At 33.9% G+C, this 25,003-nt stretch overlaps 1 protein-coding gene across 1 annotated transcript in view; it reads right to left on the bottom strand.

Moving 5' to 3' along the window:
• Positions 1-25,003, bottom strand: part of DSCAM (DS cell adhesion molecule) — a 715,945-nt gene that overhangs the window by 319,018 nt on the left and 371,924 nt on the right. Inside the window, exon 9 of the mRNA XM_043997664.1 lies at positions 5,447-5,725. Within this exon, the coding sequence (XP_043853599.1) occupies positions 5,447-5,725 (279 nt within the window). The remainder of the gene's footprint in view (positions 1-5,446; positions 5,726-25,003) is intronic.

Raw genomic sequence — 25,003 nt, 5'->3', positions numbered from 1 at the left:
AATTCCTTTTATTAATTGTTCAGGCAGTGGGCTCATTCCTCCTATAACCTTTTGTTTAACTGAAAGCCTATCTTCTCCTTCTTCTCTTTCTCCTTCTTCTTTTCCTTTTCCTCCTTCTCCTTCTCCTTCTCCTCCCTCTTCCTCCTAATCTTCCTTCTTTTTTTTATTAACCTCACCTTACCAAAACTTGACTTCAGGAATAATATTATGAACTGTTCAACATCTGTCAGGTAGAAGACAAAGGGAAGTTGGAGCTTCCTAACATGATTTAATTATTTATCAGCTACTCTAGCTAACTGTGCAAGAGAGAAACTCTTTGATATTGAGTTTTCTTGATTGTTATGGTTATATTTAAATACCCCCTCTTAAATGGATCCATTACAAACACTCTATATGTAGCTTAATTTATAACTTGACTTAGTTTACCTTTAGAGTCTTTTTAGCAAGGTTTGTCTCCTTAAGGTATTTATGAAATTATAGCTGAATCACTTTGTTCAATTTTCAAAACATTGAAAAAAACATTGGATTATGATTTTTGTGATACTCATGGCCACACTATACTTGTTTTCTTTAGTAAGTTTAACTCCCCTGATTTACAACCACTAATATTTATTCAAATTGATCCTTCTAACTATAAGACATTGGAAAAAGTTTGTCACTATTTTGACCCCTGTACCTCCTTAAATTAATTATATCAAGCTATAAACAAGATGGACAATAAGAAGGCCACATCCATTGATTCAGGTTCTTTTAATGAACTTTCTTTGCTCCCATAACCCAGCCTTTTATTTTTGCTACTGTAATTATACTTTCATTATTATGAAAAAAATTTAGACTTGAAAAACACTCAAGAGAAAGAAATTGTGGAAAGAATGCTTTATTATATTGTTTGGAAAACAATTATTGTACTGTTTAAATTTAACTAGAGACTGTTTGGACCCATAATGCCACCTGATCCCAGTAATACTCTAGGATGCTGGAGAGAATTTTGGGTTCCCCAGGTCTTGAATCCACCCAAATCCACCTTGTTTTAGGTCTCCACATCAAGCTCTTGTTTTGGTTCTACCCAAGCTTGTGTTTTGAGTTCCCTTTATGTGATTTGTGTGTCCATCATATGCAGAAGACTGTCAAAATCCTTTATGATGTAAACCTTTCAAAATCTAAGAGAGGGAGATAGACCTTCTTTCTGAATCTCAATCTCTCTCTCTCTCTCTCTCTCTCTCTCTCTTTTTCTACCAAAGAAACTAATAAATTTCTTTCAAAAATTACATCAGAAAGACTTGGTTACATAGGGTGATGAAGAGTTAGACTTGACTGAGTGACTAAAGAACAACAACTGATGAATACAATGATCCAAAACCATTACAAAAAGCTATTTTTAAGGATTTCTTGAAATGCAATGCAAAAACTTTTTGTTGTTGTTTGTGGTTTTCAAGCAGTCCAAAATTATCTCTCCTCAATCTGTTTTCCAGGACAGTTTGTTTTTCCTATGAGATACTTCATATTTTCTTCTAATTAAAAAGTCTTTTGACTTTGTTTTATTATTTCTTCATGTTTCATGGACTAAGTGGCTTTCATTTGGCCAGTTCAATTTTTCAGTGAGTTATTTTTTTCAGAGAGGTTTTGTAGTACTTTTTCTAGTCTGTTAATTCTCTTTTCATATCATCCTTATCTCTTTCCTCTTTCCTCTGTTTTCTATTTCTCTTACTTATTTTAAAAATAATTTTCAGATTCAAAAAACCCATTAGGTTAACTTTTCTAAAGATTCTTATTGGACTTGTGGCCCCATTTCATTTTTCTTTGAATGTTTTCAAGGCATTCTCTTCATCTATGTTCATGTGTTGAGTTTCCTGTCACTATAATAGTTTTTAAAGTTATTTTTTTCACCCATTTCTTGACTTGGGATTTGATGATATTGCTTGGCTCTGCACACCTCTTAGTGTATGTGTGTGTGTGTGTGTGTGTGTGTGTCTGGCCTGAGCTTCTGTCCTTTTATATCCTTCTACCGGTTTTATAGCTCTAGACGGGGGCCTACAAGCTTTCATTACTCCCAAGGTGGTGTGATCCAGGGAGAGTTCTGATCATTGCCTTCTTGGTCTAAGCTCTGCAAATTTCTGACCCAGGCTTGGGTCTGTAGACTTCATGTTTGAGAGTTTCAGTAAATTACTGCTGGAGTTAGTCATTGCTAGCTTGCTGGGAGGCCCTGCAGGTTCACAGTGACTAAACTGCTGCTCCCCTTTGGTCTGGGGCACATTGTTCTGCTCCTGGAATGAGAGTCATATAGCTACCATTTGCTTCCTGGAATTCATTCCTTGTACAGTAAACAGATAAGGCCAACTCCAGCAAGTGATCTTCTCTACCCTAGATCTTTGAAGCTGCTGGATATCACCCATTTCTATTTCTTTGGATCTCTTTCTTCCCAGTGCTTCCTGCCCTGGTGCCTCTTCTTAGTGACCTTTCAGGCCAACTCTATCCCCAGTGTCCATAGACCTCTCTTTTTCCTTAAGCCACTTTAGATTGGAAATATGTCTCATTGTAAGCTTTTCTTGGCTTTAAGAATTCATTTTAATGTTTTATACTTCTTCTCCAACAGCTTGACTCCATCTCTCCAGATCCTTTCATATGAAGATGTAGCTAGTCAGTATCTGAACTAGGCTTTGTGAATTACATTTCTTTCAGGATCAAATGTAAAATTCTCAGTTTTTTTTTTTAAACCCTATGTAACCTGGGCAATTTTTACATTTCCAATCTTCTTACTCTCTATATTTTTACTCTTACTATCTTACTCTTAACCTCTTCTCCCCATATTCTGCATATTTTGGGATCCAATAACTCTGGCCTCCTTGCTATTCCTCACACTTCATCTCCTAACTCTGGGCATTTTCACTTGAAATTTTCTTCCTCCCCATGTTCAGCTTCTACCCTCCCTGGCTTCTCTTCCAAATCTCATAAAATCCCATCTTCTGCAAGAAGCTTTTCTTCATCTACCATAATCTTAGTGCCTCCCCTCTGTTCTCTAGCTCCAATTTATCTGTATGTATTGTGTTTGTACATAATTGCTCACATGTTCTCTCCCCCATTAGACTATAACTTCTTTTAAAGGAGGGGTTGTATCTGATTTCTCTTCATAAGCATTAAGAATGATAGTATCCTGGGGGCAACTAGGTGGCACAGTGGATAAAGCACTGGCCCTGGATTCAGGAGGACCTGAGTTCAAATCCATCCTCAGAGACTTGACACTTAATAGTTGTGTGACCCTGGGCAAGTCACTTAACCCTCATTTCCCCACAAAAATAAAAATTAAATTAAATAAATAAAAAGAATGATAGGATACTGATTGACTGGACTGATGTCCAGTGTGGTAGGGAATAAAGGGAAGTGACTCCTACCATCAGAAGGGTGGTCGTATCTTTTTATGCTTCTCACTCCCCCATGATGTGACAATGTGACTAATTTGAATGAAGTTAATCCAAACAAAGGAGTAGGTGCTTAGTAAATGCTTGTTAACTGATCTTATATTCAACAAGATCACTATAAAAATAATTACAGTTTATGTTCCAACAATGGTTGCAAAAATAGAGGAGGTAGATCAATTCTATTAAGAACTCATTATGAATCTTTGAATCAAACCAGTGGTCATTGTCGTCAATTTCAATGAAAAGGTGGTAATATATCAAGAAATACTGGGGGGCAGCTAGGTAGCACAGTAGATAGAGCACCGGCCCTGGATTCAGAAAGAACTGAGTTCAAATCCAGCCTCAGACACTTGACACTTACCAGCTGTGTGACCCTGGGCAAGTCACTTAACCCCCATTGCCCCATAAAAAAGCAAAAGAAATACTGGAAAACATAAGTCAGGACTTAAGGAATAGTATTAATATGAGTAGACTAGAAAACCACAAAAATTCAAAATAATCTGTTTTTTAAAAAAACTTGTTTGTAAAGAAAATGGTGAAATATTAAAATTAATATTGCTATAAATACTTATTGATTAACTAATTTGTTTATTGATGTTTGAGATATATTAGCCATGACTTGGATACTTTATAGCAAATGAAAGTAGCTCATCTATTGTTTTTTCATATTAATAGTAACCAAAGTGCTTCAGCTTTTTAGAACTAAGACTATTGCCACTTTTGTATCTGCCCACATTCCCTTTAGCCAATAATAGGGGGAATTTATTTTATTACCCACCCCTTAAGTAGCATGTTACTCTATAGAAAATCTGACTGAAGAATTCCTAATAAATTACAAATCACACATTAAGGCTCAGGAGAGAATGGAGGGAGAGTTGAAGGGAGGGGGGAGACTTTCCACCTTTTGGTCAATCTAAAAGATGGCTAATATAGTATTTTTACTTTTTAAATAAATTCAACAATTTCCAAAGAAGTCCCACAACACAGAGTAGAATTGTTTGGAGGAAGTGTTTATATTTTCTTTGATTGCAAGCAAGGATCAAATATGTTTATTAGAAGCCATGAATAAAGCTGTATAGATCAGGGAGAAATCAAAGGGTTGGTATTTTTTTTAAGGCATAAGCAAAAAAAATCCCCAAATCTCTCTTTTCCTTCTCTTGAAAAGGTTACAGTAATTTCTATAGATTATCCAATAAATCTCTGATACAAGGTAATTATTTTTTCTACCATAGATATACTTATAGTTCAATATATGGGGTAAATGAAAAGTGAATTTTCAACATGAATATTGCTATAATACTCTTATAAAGTAGATTTATATTTATGGATGTATTTGGATGAAAGTTTGGATGACTTAAAGCAACACAATAACAATGGGACATGTAATTCAGTTTTACTGAAATGACTACAGATATTTTCTATATACTCTAGGGCTTATCCTTTAGGTCACATCACTTTATTTCTCTGATTTTTTTCTCTTTTTTGTTGGGGCAATAAGGGTTAAGTGACGTGCCCAGGGTCACACAGCTAGTAAGTGTCAAGTGTCTGAGGCTGGACTTGAACTCAGGTCCTCCAGAATCCAGGGCCAGTGCTTCATCACTGTGCCACCTAGCTGCTCCCTCTCTGATTTATTTCAATCAGTTTTTATCATATTCTGCTTTAACAGCAATAAGAAAATGAAACTTTAAAATGGAGGGATTGAATGCTAGTACAAAGATTGGGCCAATATAGACCATATTCCTGAAAACTAAAAGTGAAACTAAAAATGAGAAAGTAGTAGTCTAGAATCTACAAAAAATAAATCAGTAAGAACATGTGTGTGTATGTCATGTGTGTGTGTATGTGTGTAGGACATCATGGTATGTACAGAAGTATAAACAATTTTAAAAATTTTTTCTTAGTTCCTAAGATGAGAAGGAAGTTTTCTATATCTTCTGGTCATTTTTACTTTTTTTCATACAAATGGCATTTGAAAATACTCTTGACTTTGGATTTAATTAGTGCCCTTCAGAGTGATTATATGTACTTACCTCTCACAATCAATTGGCTTTGGTGCTCCACAGCTGCTGCATCATTTCTGGCTATGCAGGTGTAATTCCCATTGTGCATCAGTGAAAGATTTGAAATTCTTAAAGAGCTAGTGAAGTCAATGTTGTCAATGGTTACCCCAAGACTTGCTGGAATTGGTCTTCCATCCTTCTGCCAGGTGATTGTGATTGGCAGATCCCCTGAGACCACAACACATGGAATGAAGACCCTTTGTCCAATGGAGAATCTTGGAAACTCAAAAGGCTGAATAAAAGGTGGAACTAGAGGGAAAGAAAAAGAGATAATAGAAAACAGGCATAATTATAAAGGTAGGATATATTGTCTTAGAAAACTGAGGGCTATTGGAAGGAAAACACAGGTTGTATTGATGTCAGATATATTTGGTAAATATAATAAATCTTTAAATAAATAATCCTAAATGTGGAATAATTAAAATTTATAAATAAAAACTGTTAACTGAATTGTGGTTGACTAAATATTTTACTTTATTCTAATATAAACAAATGTGGCAAGGACATTTCAAGAATTATAGGCTCCATCCGTTTAAAATAATAAGGAATAAAACAACAGTTCATTCTGGCCTTATCACATCTTCCATAGTCACAAAAGACATGAAAACACTAAAATTTGATGCATTGCATTCTTATTATTAACATAGTGATTCATCAAATGCAAAAAGTATCATATATAACATGTTAATGGTATTTAAATTATAAATATAAAGAAAAATATTTAATACAGAGAAAATATTTTCTAAATACAGATAAAAGAATGAATACTTTCAAATTTTTATAATTTCCTCCTCTTTTGATAGATGTTTAATTTTTTTACATATGATTTTATCATTTTATTTTATGTACTTCTTCCATTATCTCTGGAGAGGATATGAGAATAACTTTTATATCAAGTATGCAGTGGACAGAATGCTAGGTCTATAATTGGGAAGACATCTTCCTGAATTTAAATCCAGTTTCAGACACTTACTAGTTGTGTGACCCTGTGCAAGTCACATAACCTGTTTGACTCAGTCCTTCACCTCTAAATTTAGCTGTTGAAGGAAATGGCAAATAACTCTAGTATTTTTGCCAAGAAAACCCAAAATGCATTCACAAAGAGTTGGACATAATTGAAATGATTGAACAACAAAACAATTCTAGAAAGAGTATGTTGCAATTATTAGGAATTGAATAGTTTAATAATTAAGTATAGTTATGTTAATTATACCAGACAAAACAGGGAAGTAGAGAAACAATCTATAATGAGTGAATGTTTTCAAGAGTAATTTATAGGGGCAGCTAGGTGGCACAGTGGATAGAGGACTGGCCCTGGAGTCAAGAGTACCTGAGTTCAAATCTGGCCTCAGACACTTAACACTTACTAGCTGTGTGGCCCTGGGCAAGTCACTTAACCACAATTGCCTCACTAAAAAAAAAAAAAAAGAGTAATTTATACTTGGTTTCCAAATGTCATCCAATACTGAGAAGCAAATATTCACACAGCAGGTCTACTTAAACATACAAACATTTATCATTTTAGTGTTTGGCCTTGACATTCTTGGTGGAGTGTTAACCCGGGGTCAAGATAGAGGTCTATTTTTATAAATGAAAGTAAAGAATCTATAGATTAGTAACCCATTTAAGATTAAAGAATAATTTTCTATTCTCCTCTCCCACTTCCATGCCACAAAATCCCCAAGATCTAATAAAGAAAATAAATAAACACTATGAAATTGCTATGAAACATAGATCCTGATTTTATTTGATATTTTAGGAAATATTTCTAAGAACAGTAAACTTAGATCCTTGTTTTTGTCAATTTGATATGAAGATTATCCATATTCTTTTTATTTATTTATTTTTGTCTTATTTTTTTTATTGAATAGAATTTTATTTTCCAAAATATATGTAAAAACAAATTTTAACATCAATTTTTTTTTAAAAATTGTGTTCCAACTTCTCTTCCTCCTCCATTCCCACCCACCACCCACTAGAACTCAAGCATTTCAAAATAAGTTATACATGAGTAGTCATGGAAAACATTCTCACATTAGCAGAAAACAGTCAAAAAAACCCCAAAACTTCAGATTGAGGAATTGTCAAAGAGAAAAAAAATTTTTTAAAAATGTGTTTCCAGGGGCAGCTAGGTGGTGCAGTGGACAGAACACCAGCCCTGGAATCAGGAGTACCTGAGCTCAAATCTGGTCTCAGACACCCAACACCCGCTAGCTGTGTGACCCTGGGCAAGCCACCCAACCCCAATTGCCTCACCAAAAAAAAAAAAAAAAAAGAAAAAAGAAAAAGAAAAAAATGTGTTTCCATCTATTTTCAGATACTATCACTAAGATTATCCATATTCTAACATCGCTTGCTTTCCATTTTCACTACTGAACATTGTTTTATGTTGGTGGTCAATTTGTTCATTTGGCTATAGAATAGTATTAATAAACCGGAAGTTGCAGGTCTAATTTTCCATAGATCAGTTAATTTTTTCTTCAGTTTTATTGCCTTAGGTCAAACCCTTATTTCAATGTTTTTGTGATTTTATTAATGTAGTCACCCTCACCAGTGGGTTAGATTGCAACCCATATATGCTTTCCCATCCTGTGACATTCTTCTTTATATCCTTTTATAAACACTGCACAGAGGGTCCACCCAATATGCTGGGGTCCTTCTAGGTTTCTTGATGTTACATGAATCCAATGCAGAATGTAGGCTGTATAGCTTATAGGACCAAATGCCTTCCTTTTCCAATCATAAATCTCTATAATAATGTCCTTTTTTCTGCTTTTATATAACTCTTCCTTTTTGTTAATGTGTTACAGCATCATATCTATCATTTATCTTTCCATTGCCCTCCAGGTAATACACAGCTCTGATTATTTTTTAGAAGGCATGATATTTCTATATCATAAGTTACTTGTATAAGATAATATAATATGTGAAGGATCTAAGATTTTATCAACAAAGGAAATGACAAATTTAGCAACTCTCTCTAAGATCACAATCCATCTATGTTTTGATAGCTAAGGGACATGACCAAATCATGCAGTTCATAAGTGTCAGAGACAGAGTTTTAACTCAGATTTCCAGACTACAATCCCAGTATTATATACATCATACCACATTATCTCTACTTTCAAAAGAATTTTGTTTAAATGATTGACTTGTTTAAGGCAAAAGGTTGTAATTATAAAAAAGCATTGCACAAATTACAAAAGATAATTCATCCAAGATCCTCTATGTTCAATTTCAGACTGAAGTACATCTCTTTCGCTTTTCATACCATGCCATGTTATAACCCAGACAACAGACTTTTTTTACTCACTTGATTTTTCTTAAGTACATAGGTTGAATTATTTACTTTACTTATGGATCTCATTTAGGAAGTTCTGCAGACTTGGAGTTTGAGATAATCAGGTCATTTACAATCAGGAATATCTGAAAGACTTCAACAAATTCCCTCCCCTCTCCCCATTCACTTTGGACATATGTATGACACACTACATCTTTGGTGAGCTTATGGTTTCATTTTTTATATCTATCTCACTGTATACTTATTATCAGATAATTGATGATATCTACTGTGCTTTTCAAGAAATCTTATATGATTTTGACACAAGCCTGGTGGGTACTTGTTGGAAGAGAGCCTCTGAGGATGCATTTTTCTTTCAATCATGTAACTGAAAATGGTGAGTTTTTATATAGACTATCATTTCCTAAAGCCTACCTGTTCCTTTTTATACCTTCATCAAGCATTCACAAAATCAAAGCAATCTGGTACTGGCTAAGAAATAAAGTGGAGGATTAGTGGAATAGATCAGGTTTATAATACATAGTAGTAAATGACCATAATAATCTAGTATTTGATTAACCTAAAGATCCAACTTTGTGGGAGCAAGAACTCACCATTTGACAAAACTGATGAGAAAACTGGAGAGATTTTTGGCAGAAACTAGTCATGGGTCAACATCTCACTCCACATATCAAAATAAGATCAAATAAGTTACATGATTCAGATATATAGGTTGACTTTATAAGCACATTGGGGAAGCATAAAAATGTTATTTGTCAGATCTATGAATAAGAGAAGAGTTTATGATCAAATAAATATAGAAGAGATCATGGGAACTAAATGGATAATTTTGATTACATGAATTTAAAAAGATTTTTCATAAACAAAATCAATTCTGCCAAGTTTAGAAGAAAAGCAGAAAGTGAGAGAGAGGGGACATTTACAGCTAATTTCTCTCATTAAGTTCTCATCTCTCAATATGGAACTAAGCCATATTTATAAAAATAAGAGCCATTCCCCAATTGATAAATGATCCAAAGATATGATCAAGCAGTTTTCAGAAGAATCCAAAGTTATCAATAGTCACATAAAAATGCTCTAAATCAGTGTTGATTAGAGAAATGCAAATTTAAATAACTCTGAGGTATTACTTCATTCCTATTCTGCGATTGGCTAAAATGATAGAAAAGAAAAATGATAAATTCTGGGGTGGGTGTGGAAAAAATTGGGACATGAATGCACTATTAGTGCAGTTGTGAATTGGTCCAACTATTCTGGAAAAAAATTTGTAACTGTGCAAAGGGCTATAAAACTGTGCCTATCCCTTGCTGCATCAATAATACTACTATGTCTCTATCCCAAAGAGATAAAAGAAAAATGCTAAAGGACATATAAATAGAAAATATTTATAGCAGCTCTTTTTTGTGGTGGCAAAGAATTGGAAAATGAGGGGATGCCCATCAATTGGAGAATGACTGAACAAGTTGTGGTATATATGTGTGATGGAATGCTATTGTGTTATAAGAAATGACAAGCAGGATGGCATCAGAAAAACATGAAAAGATAAAAACTGATGCAAAGTGAAATGAACAGAACCAGAAGATCATTTTACGCACTAACAAAAATATTGTAATGATAATCAAATGTGAAAGATGTAGCTATTCTTTGCAATACAATGATCCAAGACCCATTCCAAAGGACCCATAAAGAAAAATGTAATCTACCTCCAGAAAGAGATCTGGTTAAGCCCAAGTGCAGATTGAAGCATACTTTTTCATTTTAGTTTTCTGGTTTTTTATTTCTTTTTGCATCATGGCTAATATTTTATATTTTATATGACCTCATATGTAAATTTGATATTGTTATCTCTTGCATTCTCAGTGGCTGGAAGAGGGGCAGGGGGAAAAGAGAGGATTGGGATCTTAAAATATTTTTAATGTTAAAAAGTAAATTAAAAATTTAAAAGATCCACTAATGTAAGTAGATTATTATGACATCCATTTTATAACAATTGGAAATTAATGTGAATCAGTAGTTACTAATATTTCCTTGATTAATTTTGGCAGTAATAATAAGGACTTAAATTACTCTAAATCTCTGATATCCTTCCTTCTCTCACATATTTTGACAATCAATCACTTAATACCCTAACAAATTTGTCAACTCAATCATCGACCTTTTCTATTTACATTTTGTATTTTCTATTTACATTTGTTATCTTCTCGATACTATCCATATCTTTTCTTTAGTGCCATTTCTACTTCCTCAACATGGCACATCAGATACTGCCATGCTACGGTCCAAATGTAGTCACTCCATTGCAGTTCATTATAGAAAGTTATCATTTGTTCATTATCCTTCTTCCATTTCATCCTTAAATAATCTTGAGTTAATTTTTTTAAGTTGTGCCTCTCTCTAAACTTTATTTAAATATGTTCTCCCATCCATTGCATAGCATATTACTGTTTCATGAAATGATGTAATCTTTAGTTTTCCACTATACTTCTTCCTAGGATTTTATAAATGAATGTCTTTCTAAAGCATATTTGCCTAGTCCATATTGAAAATATTATAGAAAGATATGCACGCAAACAATGTTGGTTGAGCTTTTAATTACTAAATCTATTCTGGAAATAATTTTAGAAAGTGATTCAAATAAAGCAGTTAAAGTGAGATATTTTGAAAAAGAGACTCTTCTGTTTGACATATACTCCAATAAGGTCATAGATAAAAAGAAAGGCTCTATCTACACCTAAACATTAATGATGACACTTTTTGTGGCAGCAGAGAATAGGGAAAGATTTTTAAAAACTGTATATGAATGCAATGGAATTTTACAGTGTTATAAGGAATGACAAATATAAATACAGAGAAGCATGGAAAGACTTACGTGAACTGATGTAAACAAAAGTAAGCTGAGTAAAAAATATACATTATGAGTGCAACAACATAAATAGAAAGAATACCATAAAATATTATTGAGAAATCAAAATGAACAATTTAGTACCAAAGAAGAGATGTGAGAAGACCCCCCCCCAACTCCTATGCAAAAGGTAGCATTTCCAGCAGTTTTGAACAAACATTAATATATTGTTAGATTTTTTTTCCAAAGCATTAAAAGTTCGCTAATATTTTTTCATCTTTCTTTTTTCCAAAAACAAAAAACAAAAAACATTGTTGTGTGGACTAGTTCTCTGGGAGAGAAAACATGGGGAGGTTGTAAGGTCTTGATGTCTTCTTTTTCTTCGGGAAAGCCTTCATGGAGTTCTCTTGAGGGTGGTGCATCAGTGATGGATAAGTAACTAACCTCGGCTTTTTCCTTCAAAGGCACAACAGGTCAATTTGTTGCAAGGCTGGGTCAAGTAGGTCACTTAGCAGTGGAGTGGCCATTTCATTGGGCTCATCTATTTCTGGGCTGGACCAGGATGGTCAGTCTATTATTGGGCTACTTCTGTATAGGACAGGTAGAGGATTCAGCTAATGGGCTTTTCACATGATGTGATATCTCTGCTCAGCAGGTGAATCTACTGAAATCTCTGGGCTCACTTTTCAATAGGCAGCTCTAGTCTTCACTGCCTTCAGTATATAGCTCAGGTGGGTATTACTGTACTGTCTTTGGATGGCATATTACAGTGGTCTTATTAGCTAGAGTGCTTGGTCAGCCAGGTCAACAATCCAATTACCAAAGTCTTTCACTTTGTGCCTCAGGGACAAAATTCTAATTTTATCATTTCAAAGCAGGAGTTGGGAAAGGTCTAGACTTTCCAGTTTGACAGTTCTTCCTGGTTCACAGCAAATTTGCTTTTTTTTTTTTTTTGCAGGACTATCAGTCAATTATACTACCCAGATTTCTATTGGGCTTTTATGCAAATGAGTGTCTGGGAACAAAAGTAGTTTGTGATCTAGGGCAGATTCATTGTCTTTGATGACCTTTGCATATGCACTTGAGCTATTTAAGACTCAGATGCCTTTTAAGAGTTGATATGCTTCCTTTTCATTTAAAAAATTTTTCTCCTTTGCATTTCTATGTTTCTAGTTTTGCCCTTAGTGACCTGCAGTTTTGCTCAAATCTCTAAGGGGTTAGCAAGCTAGTAGCAACCAACTTTAAAGTCTAAAGCTAGTAAACCATAATGCATATATTATGTGCATAAATACATTCCAAATGCTCCCCCCCACACACACAGTTTTTATCCAGAAGAAATATTATTTCCTCCCACTGATTCCTCACTGTTTTTGTCCCTCCAAACGTGATTGAAATATCCATTTTTATTTCAATTACAGCAAACAGTAAGTATACCTATTAATGACTTTTTAAAAATTACATAAATTAAATTCCACATGTCTCAGGATAAATACCAACTGTCATTAGTCTAATCATGCCCTGCTAATTGGTGCTACATTATTTGCTTTAGGTGTTACTGTTAAAATAAGTATTTCCCCAAAATTATAATATATAGTTTACAGTGGATTTAGATTCATGGCTTGCTTTACTCAATGCAGAATCAAACATGTCTCTAAGATATCAGCTTTCTAATGATTGGTTTATTACTCATGAATCTCCAATAAAAGCTTAAATCAAGTAGATTAAGTAGGTCACTTAGTTTATAGTAACTATGTTTTAAAGGGAATTGAAGGTGATCAAATAGTAGAAAGTAGGACTTGAGGAAAAATCTGGAAAGTTTCAGTCTTGAGAAGATAAATGTGAGGGATGATCAGATGATCATGAAATATAAAGTGAAAGATGATTAGAAATTGTTCTTCAATGAGGAAACTATAGCAGGAAGAGGACTTTTGGTTAAACATAAAAAATAATTGGGAGGCAGGATCAATTCTGAGATGCTAAAATTCACTCTTGAATGAAGTGACAGAATATTATTTGACCTAGAAATATATGAAAGTACTTGTCCTTGTAGCTCTATGATTGTGATATTATTATTGAAAATGAAATTTATAATGATAAATACTTTATAATCCAGGCAATAGGATTTGGAGGGATTATATTATCTTTATGATAATTATAGTAAATTATAGTGTTGAATGTTGTTAATTAACAATAGGAAGTAAATAACTTCAGAATATTGATGTTTAAATTTTTACAATCTTGTATCCAGGTAGAACCTGATAAAATAAATCTTAAATTGAAATTACATTGACATGTTTCAGGACCTTTGTCTAAATATGGGACTATATTAGAGAAGTAAATGTGAACTGTCTTGGACAGAGGTCACTTTCACTTGTCTTTATCTGGATGCCTTTAACTCATTATTCAAATTATTATAAAACTGCAATGACAATTACAAAGATCTCCCTTACTCTTTAGTACCTGCTAACCTTCTACAATTTCAATTTGTTTGTGGTTGTCTAATTTAACTTGAATTAACTCTGAACATTAACTTTAACATTTGATTTTGAAGTTATGATACCCAGTGCTATTCAAGACCCAATTTAAAGTATCACCAATAATTTGGAATAACAAATGTATTGACTGCATATACATACACAGCCATACCAAATACATTCAGTGAATGGAATAGACTATTTACTTTTGAAACAAAATCCTGATCAATGCATTCAAAGGAGCAGTCAAAACATATGTTATTTATATTACAGTAATAATAACAACAATAATAAAAATAATCATTAGCATTTTACATATGTTCTCTCATGTGACCTAGTTGAGGATAGGAACTGTATCCTTTTTATATATATGTATAAATTTTGTATCCCTTCTGCTTTTCACAGAGTAAGCACTTAACAAATATTTGTGGAATTGAATTTAATTTGGTTGAAGCTACTGAATATCAGTCTAAACCCATTGATTAGTTAATGGATTAAACTTTGCATATGTAGACACACAGCCTTATTTTAAAATCCTTTTGAGGTCTAAGAATTATGCAGCTACTTATAAGCAAGTTACTCAGTTCTTAGATTGCTTCTATTTTTGTATTGTTTTGTTTTTGTGCAAAGGAGAACTTTACATGGAAAATGAAAGAACAAAATACCAACTATTATGCTCTTTTTCCAGTCCTCACTCTTTTTACCTATTTGGTACATTTGACATTGTTGACCAGCTTATCCTCCTAGACACACTTTCCTCCCTTAGTTTTCATGAAATTTCTCTCTTTGTGCTCTCCTTCTACCTGTCTACCTGTTCCTTTTCAAACTTCTTCGCTAGTTTACCATCATGATCATGACCCATAACTGTGGGTGTCTCCCAAGAATTTCTTAGAATTTTCCTCCTACTCTTGACTCACTATGCCCTCTCTCAACCTCCTCAATTCTCATAGGTTATACAAATTATTGTCCCTATGCCAAAGTCTCCCAGATCTACATATCTTAGTCTTTCTCCTGAGCTTCACTTTCACATCATCAATTGCCTATTGGACACTTCAAACTGTATGTTTCAGAGACAAATCAAACTCAATATGTCCAAAAAAGAAATCATTATCTTTTCTCCAAAACCATACTCTCTTCCTAACTTCCCTCTTTCTTTCAAAGGACCATTATTCTTCCAGTCTCCCAGGTTCATAGCATTTGGATTATCTTTAATTCTTCACTCCCTTTCACACCACATATCCAATCATTTGATAAATTCTACCTCTACAATACCACTCTCATCTGAACCCTTTTCTCCACTTACAAAGGTATCATCTTTATACCATCAAACCCTTTCCCTTAGGTGATTGCAAGTCTCCAAATTAGTCCCCTTGCCTCAAGTCTCTCTCCCCTTTAGTCCATCCTCTACCCTGCTGCCAAAATGATTTTTCTGAAGCATAAAACCTAATTATGTTGCTCCTCTCATTATACTACATTGACTTCCTATTGCCCAGAAAATCAAATATAGACTTCTCTATTTAACTTTTATAGCCCTTCATAGCCTTGTCCAAACCTATATTTTAGCATCATTGTAGAGTTCTCCTTAATCTTATGAACTTCCACTGAGATAATCTACTACATTTTGTCCAGTATATCTTGCTTGTAACACAGTTGTTTATATATTCTCTCCCTCATTAGAATATGAACCTCTTGAGAGCAGAGACTGATTTTTTTTGTTTGGTTTTGCTTTCAGTCTCTGTTTCCTCAGAGCTTAGCATGGTGACTGGTGAAGACTCACTTAATAAAAGCTTAATATAGCTTTGCTGAGTAACTGATTAATGTCACAGTCAATGATGCAGTCCAGATGTCCTTCTCTCTGTTGATAATGTAACACCTTAAATGTATGTGCTGCCCAATTCCGGTGGCTTCATAATGTAAGCTAAATGGATTGTAATGGAGCTCCATCTAATGGACTTTTCAATATCTATACCATCAATGACTCAGTTTTCCATCTGGGCCTATAAGAAACCACACTTCTTATTAGTTTGACCTATTCACTCTGGCCTACTGTCACATTAGCAGAGCTAAGTAAGCTCTGAGAGATAGATCACTATCTCTGGTTACAAACTCAGAGTCTGGAGACTAACCTTGTTGAGAGGAGATATATATTTGCCTTTTTATCACTCTAGCTCTTGAGCTCTTATCCAACTTGTTTACTTTCCCTAAAACCACTTTCACATGGCATCATATTCACACCTGTGATATTGACCTTCCCAGTTATTCACATTAATGAAACTTTTAGATTTTAAACATAGCCATTTATTAAGACAAAAGTAATAATATAATAGATACCAATATATTAAGTACATAAATAATAAAATACATACATATACATATATAACCTCAAATCACACTTTTTAAAGAGTGAAAAGACAATTATAGAACCTGACATGAGGGAGAAAAGCCCATGTACTTAGAGTAACTCACAATTCTTAACTACAGGTTTGATGTTATTGGTTCATTCAGGAACATCTGCACCACATCAAATTACTTTTCTCCTTACTGCTTGACTACTGGTCCTCAGCAGTCTATGTGGGGAAATCCTCTTGCCCACTTTAATAAAGGCTTTATAAGCTCTTTCAATTAAACATCATCCTTGAAAAGACATTTAGAAAGTATTAGCTCTAAATGTGAACAGCATGTCTCTTCAATCCAGAGAATGAAAAATCTCATCAAAATAGCTATCTCAGGTCTACATAGAATAGCTCAGCTAGTATTCACTCACCTGGATGCTGTTCTATTAATCAGAATGAAACTTAGCAACACAATTCCTCTCACCAGGATACCAAAGCAGTTGCAACATCCCTATGCTTTTTCTTCTCAAGCCAGAGATGGCAAATACATCCTAATGAAAAAGGGAACATTTATCCAACTCTAGGTCACAATGGAGGGCAGTATTTGTCACTAGAACTCTTGGCCAATGAAATCAGTTCTTTGCAATTAGTCAAGAATTACTCATCTGAAGCCTTCTCTCACATGACTGATTCCAACCATCTCAACTTCTATATCTTCAATTCTTCTAAGGTTTCTGCTAGGAGTGCTTCTATTGTGATGCATTTCAATGAAGTAAATGACAGCTTCCTGGCTCTCAGTGAATCATTTCCCCCCTAAAAACCATCATAACTCCCAAAATTTCAATTTTCCAATTAATAATCCTTTAAAAATTATATATGTCTTAAAATGTTAATAGTATTTTGCATTTTCTTAATTTTACCCTTTTAGTCATAATGCATATATAAGCAAATTAGATAATTTATTATCAAGCTTTGCAACTCTTCAAAGTAAAAAGCAGGGTAGTATGTCTCTTTGGTGTCCCTGAAACTGTGTTTCTTTACAATCACATTTCTCTAGTTTTTAATAAGCAAATTCATAACATTAAACTATTCCCATACAATAAAGGTATTACGCCACCTTGCTAACAAAGAAATCTGCATCTAAAAATCTACACAATAGATAATTTTCGCTCCCAAACTATCCAAATTCCACCAATAAGCTGTTTCTTTATGCACACATTTTAAGGGTTTGTATTAAAACAAACTTCTTTTTCTACTTGTATTGGTGTCAAAATGTTTATCCACAACAGCTGCAATGTTTTATGTACTTTTACAATTAGTATAAATCTCTTTCTTTACACAAAACATTTTTCTGTCCTTTACATTATTGATTACTCTTAATGAAAAGAAGCTTAAAGAAGACAGTATCTTTTACACTAATACACAACACTCCATTTCCCACCTCTGTAACTTTGTAAAATCTGTGCCCCATGCCTGAAATTCCTAGCCTTCACCTCTTTCCCACGCAGAATTTCTTTCTTCCTTCAAGATGCAGCTCAAGTATCACCTCTCTACATATCACCTCTACATCCCTTCAACTGATCAAATCAGATATTTATAAAGTACTTAGTATAGTGTTTTGCACGTAGTAGCTGATTAATTAAGAAATCTTTCCTTCCTTCTTTTCAGAAAGGGATGAAATTTAAATCAGTTAGTATCGATTACTTTGATTTAATTTTTGTTTTGTTGTGAGATTACACTCCCTTATTTAGGAAAAGCTAGCTCTAACAGCTAAACCAAACTAACATAGATATTCTCTTAAATCTAGGTTATCTACAGATTTAGGGAACAGATAGATTGGTTAGACATTATCAGTTAGTAACAGATAATTTAGAGTAAGATATATCTTTGAGGAAATAAAATAATCATAAGAGTATAACACTAATTTTAAAGGCTAAATTCCCCTTAACAGTTGGGAAAATGCGGTTGATTCCTAATTTACTGATTCTAAATTCCCCTTTTCTCTTGAATTAAAGGTTAAGTATAAATTAACTAATATGATCTTCTAAGGTTGAATTTCCCATACTGGCAGGTCAAGGACAATGGTGGGTGGTGGTGGCGGTGGTGTGTGTGTGACGTCTAATTTATCAACTGCAAACCACAAGTTCCTCTTTCCTAATCTTAGTTCAAACTATAGGTTCCTTTAAAGTAAGCTTTTTAGTTGCAAAATGTAACATTAGCTGCAGGGCAAAGACTTCTAGGATAATCTCACTTTGACAGCTAAATGTTGCCAACACTATGAATTTGGGTTAAGAAAGCCTGGGAGAAGCAAACTAGTCAGATGGTTTGTCTTGTCCAATTGAATTATATTCAAAACGAGTTTCTTAAGATTGTTGTATTTTTTATTCCTCTTTTCTGTTATAAAAGCAAGCTCTGTAAACTACTCCTCTGACATTAATCACTGAGAGATTTCTGACCTAGATTTATTGACAATTGTAAACCTTGTCATTAAATAAATATGCTGGGAAGTTTTTGTGCCTCTGTATTCTGTTTCAGATAAGTAATTTTTAAAAATTTCTTCCTTCCTTCCTTCTTTCCTTCCTTCCTTCCCTTCTTTCCTTCCCTTTCTTCATAAACTACCTTGTGTTCAAATTATTTTTATTTTTTGTATTACTATATAATTCATGTTTGTATATAATGTACAGACATATACATGCACACACACATGTGTGTATATGTATACATTATGTATACACATATATGTTTGTGTGTATGTGTGTTTATGTGCTATGGTTCATGAGTCACAAAAAGAGTTGGACACAAATGAACAAAAAAAAGAACATATATGTATTATATATTCTTGTCGTCTATCCTCATTACATTATAACCTCCTTTGTAATTGGGAATTGTTTCATTTGTCACATTTGCAAACCAAGTGCCTAAGAGAGTGCCCAATAAATACTATGTGTTTTATAAATATTTGTTGATACTCCTATAGAAATCAGGAACAGTTGAAATTATCAACTCTATCATACTCTTTTATGAGTTTAACTTCAAGAGTAGGAATTGACAAAAATCTTTTCTTATTTTAGATAGAAAATTCCTATAGCTAGGTTGACATAATTTATATCCCACTTTTTCCGGAGGGGACAATATCTTACCTCTTCTTAGAACTATTTCCCTTCTGAATCATTCATAACATAAGAAATAATTAACTACCAAGTGGGAGGAAAAAAGGACAAGCATAAATTTCACAAAATTGAGATGTTTTTAATGGCCAAAGGATACAAAAGACAGTTCACAACAGAATTCTTAGAAAAGAATATAGTAGCAATGACACCAGATTTGTTGTAACAAGACATGAGTTCAGATATTAGCTTTGCCAGCTGTATCACCTTGGAGAAGATTTGGGCCTCAGTTTTTCTGTCTGAAAATAATGGCTGTGGACTAGATATCTGATATCCTTTCTAGGTCTAAATCTATGATCTGATATTCCTACAGTAGGAGCTTATGAGAATTTATAATAAAGCTAGCCCCTAGAAAAATGAACAATAAATAAGATACTTTTCTAATTTAATATGAGACACAGAGGAAAAAGAAACAGCCTGCAAATTTTATACACTTTTTTAAATGGCTGCTGATACTTTAAAATATGAGTATTTCACTTCTGTAGAGGTAAGTTATGAGCAACGAGGAATTAGAGTCTGAGCAGAGTAAAGCTTCAAATCTAGTGGTAGTCAAAGGTGCTCTGGGATTTTAATGAACAACTTACACGTGTGACCAGCAACCACATGAAATAACCAAAGTGGTCTCCCAGGGTTGTTTACTTTAAAAAAAATTACAGGAGATCTGCCTGGATCAGATTATGGTGATTTTCACAAGCACTTGAAAATTAGATTTCTGGTTAAGATAATGATGCGAATGGATTCTGAGGATTAAATTCTCCAACATATTCTCCATCAATGCTCTCACTATCTGATCAAATAATGATCAAGAAATACAAATAAAATCTATGAACTCTTCCATTCAGCTAAGGACTCCATAAAAATGTGACATTACCCTCGAGGCTCTTAGTAACATTCCAGTTTCTGGAGCCAAGATGGAGGATTAAGGATGAAATGACCTGAATTTTCCCATTTTACCTCTAAACGACTATAAAATAGTGCACAGAAATGAATTCTGGAATGGCAAAACAAGCAAAAAGATGAGATGAAACAATCTTCAAGCCCAAGAAACTTGAAATGTCAGTAGGAAAGGCATGTCTCAGTAAGAAGGGAGTACAGTCTAGGACAAGAAGCTTCCTGGAAAGCCAGCAGCAGTCCCTGCCTTAGCAAGCCAATGGGAAACCCTGCATCTAAATGCAAGGTTGGGTGAGCAGGTAAAAACCAATACCAGGACCCTTCACCTGTCTCAGCAATGTACAGAGTGAAAAAACAGATACCACTGACCCCTTTGGCACTGTCCATCCCACACCCCAACCTCTGTGCAACAACAGAAGAGCAACAAGGTAGTATAGGAGTCCCCCACTTGCAATGCACCTTGCAGTTTCCAACAGCACCAGCCACCTTCCCCACCCCACCTCCATAACATAGCCCCAGGCACAAGGTTCCCCTATGGGCCTCAGTGTAACATCAAGGCAACATTAGGCAAATAGCCAGGGCCTGAAGCTGCTGACACAAGCTTGGGCAGTATACTTTTTTACCACAAGAAGCACAACTTGTATTTAAAAATAAGGGAAGGGCAGCTAGGTGGCACAGTGGATAGAGCACCGCCCCTGGATTCAGGAGTACCTGAGTTCAAATCCAGCTTCAGACACTTACTAGCTGTGTGACCCTGGGTAAGTCACTTGACCCCAACTGCCTCACAAAAAAACCAAAAACCCAAAACCAAAATAAGGGAAAAATTTGGAAAAGATGAGCCACCAAAAAATAAAGAATTTGACCATAGTTATTATTGTGAAATGGAAGATCAAGACAAACTCAGAAGAGGACCCAAAGAAAAACATGAACTGGACTCAAGCCCAAAAAGAACTCATGGAAGAGCTCAAAAAAGTTTAAAAATAAAATAAAAAAGGTAGAAGACAAATTGGAAAAAGATATGAGACTGTTGTAAGAGAATCATGAACAAAACCAAACCTCAACAGCTTGATAGAAGCACAGAAAATGGAAAAAAGAGGTACAAAAACAACTTCCTAAAAAGTAGAATTGGCAAAATGGAAAAGGAGGTTAAAAAGCTAACTGGAGAAAATGATTTCTTAAAAATTAGAATTAGACAAGTGGACGCTAATAATTCTGAGACATCAAGAATCCATCAAAGGAAATCAAAAGAATGAAAAAATAGAAGAAAATTTAAAATACTTCATAGATAAATTAAATTACCTGGAAAATAGATCCAGGAGAGATGATTTAAAATCCATTAGAATACCTGAAAGCCATAATCAAAAGGAAGACCTAGACATCATATTTCATGATACCATCAAATAAAAAGTGCTGTGATATCCTGGAACCAGAAGGTCAAACATACATTAAAATAATCTACTGATCACCTCTGGAAAGTGATTCCAAATTTAAAAGTCCCAGGAACATTATAGTCAAAATTCCAGAATTCCCAGGACAAGGAAACAATATTACAAGCAGCCAGAAAGAAACAATTCAATTATTAGGGAGGAACAAGCAGAAATATACAGAAGCTCGCAGTTGTGACATTAAATAATCAGAGATCATGGAACATGATATTCTGGGAGGTGAAGGAGCTCAGACTTCAGCCAAGAATCAACTACCTGGTGAAATTGAGCATAATCCTTCAAGGGAAGAAAAAATGGTCTTTCAATGAAATAGAAGGCTTTCAATCTTTCCTGAAAAAATGACTAGAGCTGAACAACAGCAACAACAAAAAAAAGGGATTTTCAATATCAAGACTCAAGAAAAGCATAAAAAAGTAAAAACAACAACAACAAAACCATAAGGGATTTAATGAGGGTAAACTGTTTACATTCCTACATAAGATTACACTTGTAATTCTTAAGAACTATATAAGTAATACTGTATTTAGAAGAAGCGTACATAGGCAGAGGGGTACAGATACAAGGTGATTTTAAGGGGATGACATAAAACTTATTTAAGGAGCGAGAAAGAGAATTAGATTGAAAGGAGAAGGAATGAAGAGATAGAACAGGATAAATTATCTCCCATGAAAAGGTTCTAAAGACCTATTACAATGGGGGAGAAAATGGGAGGATGGGCAGTGAGCATCACTTGAGCCTTACTCTCATCAGAATTAGCTCAAAGAAGGAATAATATAAATAATATGTTGGGTATAAAAATCTAGGTTACCCTACAGGGAAGTAGGAGAGCACAGGGTTAAATACAAGAATGGGACTGACAGAAGGGAGAGCAGACTGGCATAGATGGTAGACAGAAGCAAAACACTGGTGAGGAGGGCAAAAGTGAAAGGAAAGAGAGAAGGGCAAACAGGAAGAAAAATAGGATGTAGGGAAATTCACAGTTAGTAATCATAACTATGAATATGAAAGGAATGAACTCTGCCATAAAACAGAAGCAGATAGCAGAGCGGAGCAAAAACCAGAATCTTACTATATGTTATTTCCAAGAAACAGACTTGAAGCAGAGAGACACACATAGAATAAAGGTAAGGGGCTGGAGAAAAATCTATTATGATTTTGATGAAGTTAAAAAAAAACAAAACCCAATGGGGTAGCAATCATGATCACAGAGAAAGCAAAAGCAAAACCAGATCTAATTAAAAGAAGTAAGGAAGGAACGTACATCTTGCTAACAATTACTGTAAACAATGAAGTAATAGGAATACTAAACATATATGCACCAAGAAGTACAGCATCCACATTTTAAAAGAAGTTTAGTGAGTTATAAGAAGAAAAACACAGCAAAACTACAATAGTAGGGGACCTCACCTGTCCCCTCTTAACAGAAGAAAAAATAAACCACAAAATAAACAAGAAAGAAACTAAGGAGGTGATTAGAATTTTAGAAAATTTAGATATGACAAACCTTTGGAGAAAAGTGAATGGTAATAGAAAAGAATATACCTTTTTCTCAGTGGTAAATGGCACCTTGAGAAAAATTGACCATGCATTAAGGCATAAAAATTTCAAAATAAAATCAAATGTAGAAAGGCAGAAATATTAAATGTATCCTTTTCAAATCACAGTGCAATAAAAATTACACTCAACAAAGGGCAGTGGAAAGCTAAATTAAAAATTAATTGGAAACTAAATAATCTAATCTTAAAAAATAAATGGGTCAAAGAACAAATCATATAAATAATCAATAATTTCATTAAAGAGAATAACAAGAATGAAGTGACATATCAAAATTTGTGGGATGCAGCCAAAGCAGTACTTAGGGGAACATTTACATCTCTAAACACATTCATTAATAAAAGAGAAAAAGAACAGATCAAGGAATTTGGCATATGATTAAAAAAAAAACCTAGAAAAATAACAAATTAAAAATCCCTAATTGAGAATAAAATTGGAAATCCTGAAAACCAAAGGTGATTAGTAAAATTTAAAGTTAAGAAAAGTATTGAGATAATAAGTAGAACTAGGAGATGGTTTTATGAAAAAAGCAGTAAGATAGATAAGCCATTGGCTAATTTTATTTCAAAAAATATTTTAAAAGAAATAAGAAAATCACATATCCAGTATCAAAATGAAAGGATGAATTCGCCAACAATGAAAAGGAAATTAAAGGAAATATTTTGCTTTATTATATGCCAACAAATCTGACTTTGAGCAAAATTGATGAAATCTATGACAATATAAATTGCCCAGATTAACAGAAGAGTAAATAGAATTCCTAAATAACTCAATTCTAGAAAAATAAATTGAACAAGCCATCAATGAATTCCCTAAGACAAAATTCTCAGGGATAGATGTGTTCAAAAGTGAGTTCTACTAAAAAAATCAAGGAACAATTAGTTCCAATACTATATAAACTATTTGGAAAAATAGGCAAAGGAGTCCCACCAAATTCATTTTATGACACAGATATGGTGCTAATACCTAAACAAGGAGTCAAAACAGAAAGAAAATTTATATACCAATTTTTCCTAATGAATATCAATGCAAAAATTTTAAATAAAATACTAGCAAGGAGATTACAGCAATATATCACAAGGCTCATACACTATGACCAGGTGGGATTTATACCAGGGCTGCAGGACTGGTTTGATATTAGGAAAACTATTAACTTAACCACATCAATAACAAAACCAATAGAAATCTATATTCATCCCAATGGATGCTGAAAATACTTTTTGACAAAATAGGCCACCCATTCCTATTAAAAACACTAGAAAGCATAGTAATGAAAGTAGCTTTCCTTACAATGATCAGTAATATTTATCTAAAATCATCAGAAAGCATTATCTATGAGGATAAACTAGAAACCTTCCTAATAAATCAGGAGTGAAAAAAGCATGTCAATTATCACCATTATTATTCAACAATAAACTAGTAATTTTAGCTACAGCAATAAAAGAAAAAGAAGGGCAGCTAGGTGCCACATTGGATAAAACACCAGCCCTGGATTCAGGAGGATCTGAGTTCAAATCTGG

This window comes from Dromiciops gliroides, chromosome 3, assembly GCF_019393635.1.
Source record: "Dromiciops gliroides isolate mDroGli1 chromosome 3, mDroGli1.pri, whole genome shotgun sequence".
Lineage (NCBI taxonomy): Eukaryota > Metazoa > Chordata > Mammalia > Microbiotheria > Microbiotheriidae > Dromiciops > Dromiciops gliroides.
The sequence above is the reverse complement of the archived record's forward strand: the minus strand, read 5'-3'. Positions and strand labels throughout refer to the sequence as shown.